This window comes from Myotis brandtii, unplaced genomic scaffold, assembly GCF_000412655.1.
Source record: "Myotis brandtii unplaced genomic scaffold, ASM41265v1 scaffold62, whole genome shotgun sequence".
NCBI classification, from domain to species: domain Eukaryota; kingdom Metazoa; phylum Chordata; class Mammalia; order Chiroptera; family Vespertilionidae; genus Myotis; species Myotis brandtii.
Genome location: NW_005370366.1, coordinates 2,675,331 through 2,684,128, shown reverse-complemented (window position 1 = coordinate 2,684,128; position 8,798 = coordinate 2,675,331). Strand labels below are relative to the sequence as shown.

Below are 8,798 nucleotides of genomic sequence, written 5' to 3'. Positions count from 1 at the left end.
ATTGGTTATTTTAGAGTAGGATTCAGATAGAGTAGCTGTCCTATGGTATGAACCAATGTTATTTTTACTGTTTTTCAAAAATATATATTTTTATTGATTTCAGAGAGGAAGGGAGAGGGAGATAGAAGCATCAATGATTTTTAATATTTCCTACAACTTTTGTGATATACTATGTTAGTACAGTTTTGGTAATATTATATTTAAAATCTTTTTTTCTTGAAATATTAATGTTTATTCATGTAATATTATTATATTTAAAATTGTTTTTCTTGAAATATTAATGTTTATTGCATGTAACATTATACTTAAAATCGTTTTTCTTGAAATATTAATGTTTATCGCAAGTAACACTATATTTAAAATAGTTTTTCTTGGAAAAAAAAAAAGAAACATAATGATGAGAGAGAATCATTGATCTGCTGCCTCCTGCACACCCCCTGCTTGGGATCAAACCCACAACCCCGGCATATACCCTGACTGGGAATCAAACTGACCATCTGGTTCACAGGTTGACATTCAACCACTGAGCCACACCAGCTGGGCTTTTTTTATTGTTGAACATTGAATGAACACAAATAATCTTCTATATATATAAAAGGCTAATATGTGAAGTGTCCCCTCAGGAGTTTGACCAGGAGACCGGGAGTTTGATCACTCGCTATGATGTGTGCTGACCACCAGGGGGCAGTGCGGAATGAAGGTAGGCCCCGATTGGCCCTGATCACCAGCCAGGCCTAGGGACCCTACCCATGCATAAATTTCGTGCACCGGGCCTCTGGTACTTTACTGGATTTATTTTCAATAATTTAACCTTAGTTGTGATTTAATTTAAATTAATTTTGGCAAACATCAAGTTTCTCCTCTCTGCCTGGAATGGATGGTGCTAGGCAGTGGTGAATATACAGATATCTTTAAGGAACTTATAGCTGGGTAGATTATGAACACAAAAGCAAAATACTATTAATAGTGGGATGAATGCCAAAATAGTAATGACAGAGGCCCCTAGGCATACAGATGAGGGACTGCCTAGTGAGTATGTGGTTAGGATGATGTAGGAGTAAGGGGCATTAGAAAACCCGGCCAGGTAAAGCCATGGGGGATGGTGACTTTTGTCCTGGAATTTGGGAGAGCATGGGTTCCCCAGTTGGGCAAAGAAGCAATGTTGTACTAGGGCTAGAAGCATGAAAGTATTTAATGTGGGTGTTTTATATTGAGAGTGGCTTTTTTTCCTTTGGTAATCGAATAACTCAGTGGTTCTCAACCTTCCTAATGCCGTGACCCTTTAATACAGTTCCTCGTGTTGTGGTGACCCCCAACCATAAAATTATTTTCGTTGCTACTTCATAACTGTAATTTTGCTACTATTATGAATCGTAATGTAAATATTTGATATGCAGGATATATTTTCATTGTTCGTGACCCACAGGTTGAGAACCACTGAAAGGTGGCTTAGCTCCCATAGTTTTAGGTCACGTGATTTAGCATTTGTATAAAGTCATCAGAATGATTAGATGAGAAGGAAACTTCAGTTTTTATCTACTGAACTTGGATATTTAAGACACTTTAAAAAACATGTAGTTTAATGCCAAGAGCTTTGCTAAAGTCTTTTGCATATGAAATATTCAGTATGTTTTTTTGTGCTGGGTCAAGGTGTGGGTAGAATATCTTTAATACTTTTTGTTGGCTGTCTTCTACAGGTATTGGAAATTAATAGTTTTTCTAGTTTTTACATTATTTAAATACAGTAGAAAATTGGACTAAAATGTTCCTGATGCCAACTTCTTCAGAGTTGAACAGTAGGCAGAACTTCCTAACCCAGTGGATGACCAATCCTTCTCGGGCTGGAGTCATATTAAATCATGGATTTCCTATTTTGGAAGCAGATGAAGATAAGCGAGCAAATGTGAACATTTCCACCAGCTTTCCTGTTATAGCCACTGATTTTTCAAATAGCTTGAACTTTATAAGTAAAGAAGATTCACTTCATGAAGAACAGAAGTTGGAGTCTAACAGCCCACACAGATTTCAGTCAGATAAATCTGAAACACACACAGTCTTTCCTTTGCCTAAAAAGGGACCACAATCAGTAGCATGTCAGGATGCTCCTGGACACTGGGAAGATAACAAAAGTGACTTTATCTCAGATCTTGCAAGTGAATGCAAAGAAGTGGCTTATAAAGACCCACTTTTTAAAAAGCTTGAACAGGTACAATAGGACTTGGCCTAATATGTATATGTGTTATTGCAGGTTTTTGTCTATGATGAAAGTCACCAGTTTCAGGTTCTCTTGCTTCTTCCCCTTTAGTGTGAAATGCTCAAAATACCAAATTTTGCCTTTGTCTAATGTAAAACATTAAAGTATGTTTAATATGTAAGACAAATATAACATTTCCGATAATATCTTCAAGTTTCTACCTCATTTGGTAAAAACTAAATTAGAAATTGTTGATCAAATATTAGGGGAAAATGTTTCTTTTTAAAAAAAATATATTTTATTGATTTTTTACAGAGAGGAATGGAGAGGGAATAGAGAGTCAGAAACATCGATTAGAGAGAAACATCGATCAGCTGACTCCTGCACCCCCCCTACTGGGGATGTGCCTGCAACCAAGATACATGCCCTTGACCGGAATCGAACCTGGGACCTTCAGTCTGCAGGCCGACACTCTATCCACTGAGCCAAACTGGCCAGGGCTAGGGGAAAATGTTTGATCATAAATGTACTGATTACCTATCCTATTTTAGAATCAAAGGATTTATATGACTTTTTCTGTTTCTTAGTTGAGAGAATCAATATGGTTTCCATCATAAAAAATTGGATTTTAGAGTTTTGGTGGCAGATTTAGTTACTTAGGGATCCCTCTTTGAAACTCTATTTTTTTTTTTTAATTTTTTGATACTCTTTATTAGGAAAGATATAAAAAGGGAGATGGGAGGGATTAAGATAAAGTTAAGGAGGGAAGGTTCATAAAAAAATGTAAAGTCAGTTTAATAAGTTAATTTTATGTTTAAAAAGCTGAAAGAGGTGCAGCAGAAGAAGCAGGAACAACTGAAGAGGCAACAGTTGGAACAACTGCAAAGACTCATGGAAGAGCAAGAGAAGCTGCTCACTATGGTGTCTGGGCAGCACACACTCCCAGGTATTTTTTGCTTACATGGGGTCTCCAATTAGTACAATGATTGGCGGTTATACATACAGTGTCTACTTGACTTATGAGTGTCCCGACTAACGAGGTTTTTGAGATACCAGCTGTCTCTCGGCCGATTTTTTGCATTGAGTTGATAGAGTAATTTGAGTTAACGAGCTCCTTAATGAGCTCCTTAACGAGCCCAGTCTTGGAACGAATTAAACTCATAAGTCAAGGCCCCACTGTATTTCTTATCTTGAATTGTTTGACAGGTTATTTCTACTATTCTCTTTTATATGTTGCAAACTCCAGTTTCTTTAGAGACTGTGCAGATACCTGAAACAGTGGTGGTGTAATATAATTGGGACAAGTGAAAGCTGTACCGTTCTGGAGCATATGTGTCCTTAAAAATATTCATTTATTTATGAAATAAAATTTTAAAAAGACCTAGTAGAATAAAAGATCTAGAGCCAAAGTTGGTCTAGGGCTGCTGGTTTACAATAACTGCTCTGTATCATAGAGGTAAATATGTGTAGAAGCCACTCTACTCAGCTAAAGAACCATACAAGAAATATTTTTTGTTTAGCAGATGACAGAATTCTTTTGTTCTATGTTCAATCAGTGAATAGCATGATGTGCTTATCAGGGGAAAAGTCTGTTAAAATGTGTCTGGAGCAGTGGTTTTGAAAGTTTGTTGATCATTCTTCATAGTAACAAAAACATTTTAAATCACGACTCATAATTTCAAAGAAATTTCATAAATCAGTCTTTATCAGTGAGCCTACCATGTAGCAAGAATATTTTCTATTTTATTTATTCTATTCTATGTAAAAAAAAAAAAGCCAGTCCTGACCTGTTGCATCTGATGATAAAATGACTAATGGATTGTGTCCCACAGTTTGAAAACCAGTGGTCTGGAGCAATGTGTGTCTCCTTGGTGCTACCTTTGAAGAGCCATACTTCACTGATTCAGGACAGTGCCTATTGTGTTCAGAGGTTGCATGCGCATTGAGAATACAAAGAAGAAAAGACATTGGCAAATGAGTGTGCGGGGTGTGACTGGCTGGGACTCGGGGAGTGATGGGAGTGGTAGGGATGAGATGAGTGGTTTAGTGATTTTGGATGTCACCAGTGACTGGATTCTTGCTGCCCCTCCTCCAAGATAGAAATCAAGAGAGGAAGCAAAACATGCAAAAGAAGGAGATTACTGAAAACAAACTAGAGGGAAAGGAGAAAGGGGAGAGCTGGATGCATCAAGGGATCATACACTAATAAAGAATATAGCTCCCTCCCCTGGCCTGTGTTGCTCATAAAAAATTGGATTTCAGAGTTTGTTAGTGTGTTAGCCCATGTACTGAAGGGTTTTGGGTTTGATTCTTGGTCAAGGGCATGTACCTGGGTTATGGGTTTAATCCCTGGCCTCAATCCAAGAGTGTGTGGGAGGCAACCAATCAGGTGTTTCTCTCACATCAATGTTTCTCCCTCCCTTCCACTATCTCTAAAAATCAATGGAAAAAATATCCTTGAGTGAGGATTAACAACAACAAAAAGAATATGGCTCCCCGAACTACTGCCAGGGTCTGGTTCATATAAGGCTCGGTTCTTCACCCAGGCACAGAGTAGATTTCTTTGCTTTCCAGGAACCCTTTGCTTTCGCTGGTGGATATCTAGTGCATGTGCAGAGCAGAACTGTTTTGGGAGTGCCTGAAGAGAAACTTTGAACTTATTTAGAAGAGGCTAAAAAAAATTTTTTTTTTGAAGAGCATTCTCATCTGTTTAAGGAGGCTTAGTCTGTGTGAATTCTTAAGAAAAACCTTTTTGAAAAAAACTGTGAGTGCATGGTGATGACTAATACACTGACTGCTGGTACAGTTGTATCCCAAGGTCCTGCTTTTGAGCGAAGCCACCAGGAGTTTCCACTTTGCTTTTGCACCGTCAGTGCCTATGTCAGCACAGTGAAACATGCAAATATTTGCTTAATCCTATCTAATAAAGAGGGAATATGCTAATTGACCCTCACGCCATCACAAAGATGGTGGCGCCCATAGCCAATAAGGAGGGAATATGCTAATTGACTGCCCCGCCCTCAAAGATGGCAGTACCCACAGCCAATAACGAGGGAATATGCTAATTGACTGCCCCGCCCTCAAAGATGGCGGTGGCCACAGCCACAAGATGGCGGCGCCCAGTCTCCTCAGCCCTGCCGGGGTGCCTGCCTCTGGAGTCCTCAGTCCCCTCAGCCCCCCAGCAGCCCAGGTCCGGCCCGAGGTGCAGGCAAGCCTTGGATGGCTGGGCCGCCTGAGGCTCAGGTAACCAGGGCCGGCCGAGGCTTGCGCTGCCGGCAGTGGCAGCAGCAGAGGTGTGATGGGGCGTTGCCTTCCCCTGATCGCCGGGTCGCCTTCCGCCCCTGAGGGATCCCGGACTGTGAGAGGGGGCAGGACCGGCTGAGGGAACCCCCATCCAGTGCATGAATTTTCATGCACTGGGCCTCTAGTATTTTATAAAAATAGTTTGACCTGGTGCCTGATGCCCTGAAAGAGTCCTGGAGACCTCCAGGGTTTATAGACCACACTTTGAGAATTGCTGCTTTGGGATACTGCTCTTTTATCAGTGATATATTCAGATTGAAGTGGGATGACCATTAAGAATCAAGAATATTTAAATGGAGAGAGTATTGTTATAAAGGAAGGAAGTTGAACCTGATATTTAATAAGGATCTACCTGATGTCCAGTTTTATTTGTGGGCTAGGAGTAAGGTAGATAAGTGGCATGGTTCTTTTATGAAACATTTTCCATCCTGCGCTCATTCTAAATTTAATTGAGACAAAAGGAGAATAGAGGGGCAGTAGCAGGATGTCAAGGGGCTGGTACAGCAAGGCAGGATGGCTAGTATTGCTAGTATTGTCATCTAACCTCCAAGAGATAAGTACATGGGGAATCTTCTCCCTGTTTATTGGGTTATTTCAAAAGCACAGACTTAAGAAACAAAACAGGAGAAGAATAATACAGGAAATTTAAACTACAGAAAAGTTCAAAACAGAAAAATCACCCATAATTCCTTTCCTGAGGACACCAAAACGTCAATGGTAATCTGAAGGGAAGATACTTTTATATGCTGTAGCACAGAACATGACCATTAGGGAACAGTTAAGATCATTTGTAACTATCTGCATTGAAGCTGTCTAACTGTGTTTGTCATGGGACTGCAGAGCTGAGGACACCAGGAGTGCTTCTCACATTTGGTGCATGAGTGGTGCCTTATAGAGTTAGGCTGTGCTGCAGCTTTGCCTTGTATACACTGTTAGCACGTGAATCATAGTGTAAACATGTTCTCAATTAAAATGATTTGGACTTTTAAGTTTTTATGGTTTTGTTAAACACATTTTCCTAATAAGGAGGAAAAAATACTTTATCACTTTGGAGAAAACTTTGTGGTGGGATCACTGACAGGCAGAAGTGAAAATGTTATAGAGAGACATCAGTTTGTTGATTTTTTTTAATTGTAAGGTTTAACTCTGCTGCCTGATGATCAGAGCCAGAAGTACAGTTCTCCAGGAAGTTCAGCCACCATAGAGAAACCCAAACCCTTCTTACCATCATATATCTACCAGAATCAAACCCAAGAAAAAACATACACTTCCAACACTTTGTCCAATGAACAAAACAACTTCTGTAGAACTACTCATCAAGATTTTGTCTTAACTTCAAAAAGTGGTGCTTCTCCCAGTTTGTTTTATGAGGCACAATATCAAGAAGCACTTGTGAAAAAAAATGATTTGAAGGAAGAAAACCATAACTATCTTAAAGGTGAGTTACTTATATTTCTCTCTTCACTTAACCAAGAGTGTTTACCAAGTTGCCGTAAAACAAGAAGAGTCCTTTATGAATTTTTCTCCTGTGCCCTTGGAGAAAAATGTGAGATCCTACATGCTGCATAGCCACTGAGCCTGAATTGGATGAAGAGTTGGACACAGAATTTGTGACTGTCCGAGAACAATCTCAGTACTCATGCTGACTTCAAAACTTGCATGGCAGCCTGGGAACTTCTAAAAGGAAAGCAAAAAGTTCTGTTGAACCATTTTTCTTTGAGAGCTTAGAAATAGGTTGAGGTTGATTTAAAATGTATGTGGTGGTGGGGTCACTTGACAGAAGATGTAATATGCAAGAAAAAAGTTGATGATGGGATTTATTACTCATAAAAAATCCCCTTTAACCCAGACACTTGGTTTGTCTTCACCATTCCTCTATATTCCTAGTATCCAGCACATTCTTGCCATAGAACTAGCACTTAGTGTCTGATGGTCTAAACTCATGGAGTTCTCATGTGATTTCTAATATATTTTTTTCTGCCCCCCCCTTTTTTTTTTGTTAATCCTCACTAGATGATATTTTTTCCATTGCTTCTCAGAGAGAGTGGAAGGGAAGGGGAGAGTGAGATGGAGAGGGAGAAGGAGGGAGGGAGGGAGGGAGGGAGGGAGAGAGAGAGAAACGTCAGTGTGAGAGAGGCACATTGATTGGTTGACTCCCACACATGCCCCAACCAGGGGATGGGGAATGAACCAACAAACCCAAAACTCAGATATGTGCCCTTGACTGGGAATTGAATCCTCAGCCCTTTGATGTGTGGGCCGACACTCTAACAGACATTGAGCAACACTGGCCAGGGCACTAGTCTTTTTTTCTGGTCCCCACTTCACATTTTGTAATTATAGAATATTGTATAATAAATTGTGTTCTTTCCCACTCAACATAGAAAATGCTTATGGTATATTCTGTAATCTTTGTAACCATAATTTTAATTACTTCATCATTATAATAGTTAAGTAAAATATCAGTATGTAATGTTCTTTGTGAAATACTGAGTCATTTTCAGTATTTTAAATTTAATATCCAATTTTCAAGAATATATTCTTTTGAGTTAAGTTATGGAAAATATAATATGACAAGAGGTATCTATGCTTACTGCTTAGTATTGTGCATAATATTTTATTCCTAATTTAGAGTAATTCCTTGATAGGGAATTACACAATACAGTATACCCTCTAATCTTTTATTTTGGAAAATTTCAAACATCTAGAAAACTTGAAAGACCACTGCAATGATTACCAGTATACCTACCACCTAGATTTAGCAGTTAATAATTTGCCAATATTTACTGTGTGTGTGTGTGTGTGTGTGTGCGTGTATATATATATATACACACACACACACACACACACACACTTTGTATTTGTATGTGTGTGGATAAATGTATCTATGCATCTACATCTATATATAGTTTTGCTGAGTCATTTCATTGCAAGTAATATGTAGACATTATAACATTTCAAATATTTCAGCATGCATCAAGTAAAAATTAGGACAATCTTTTATATTACCATAATACTACTATTATACCCAGGAACATTAACAATAATTTTGTAATATTCAAATCTATTTTAGAATTCCCCATATTATCCCAAAATGCCTTTTAAAGGTATTTTTTTAAAAGTAAAAGCAATGTTTCTATCTCTCCTTCTCCCTCTCTTTCTAAAAATCAATTTAAAAAAAAGAATATTGTGTTTTAATGTAGTTTTTCTTTCTTTCTTTATTTTAAAATATATTTTTTATTGATTAAGATATTACATATGTGTCCTTATCCCCACGTTACTCCCTATCCCCCCCCCCCCA

The 8,798-nt window shown here is 38.5% G+C and overlaps 1 protein-coding gene across 1 annotated transcript in view; it reads left to right on the top strand.

Annotated features, from left to right (window-relative positions):
* The first annotated feature begins 1,694 nt into the window (after window positions 1-1,694).
* The window catches only part of CENPJ (centromere protein J), a 74,679-nt gene continuing 67,575 nt past the window's right edge, over window positions 1,695-8,798 (top strand). The window contains exons 1-3 of the mRNA XM_014528166.1: window positions 1,695-2,206; window positions 3,017-3,140; window positions 6,636-6,935. Of these exons, the coding sequence (XP_014383652.1) occupies window positions 1,763-2,206; window positions 3,017-3,140; window positions 6,636-6,935 (868 nt within the window). The 5' untranslated portion in view covers window positions 1,695-1,762. The remainder of the gene's footprint in view (window positions 2,207-3,016; window positions 3,141-6,635; window positions 6,936-8,798) is intronic.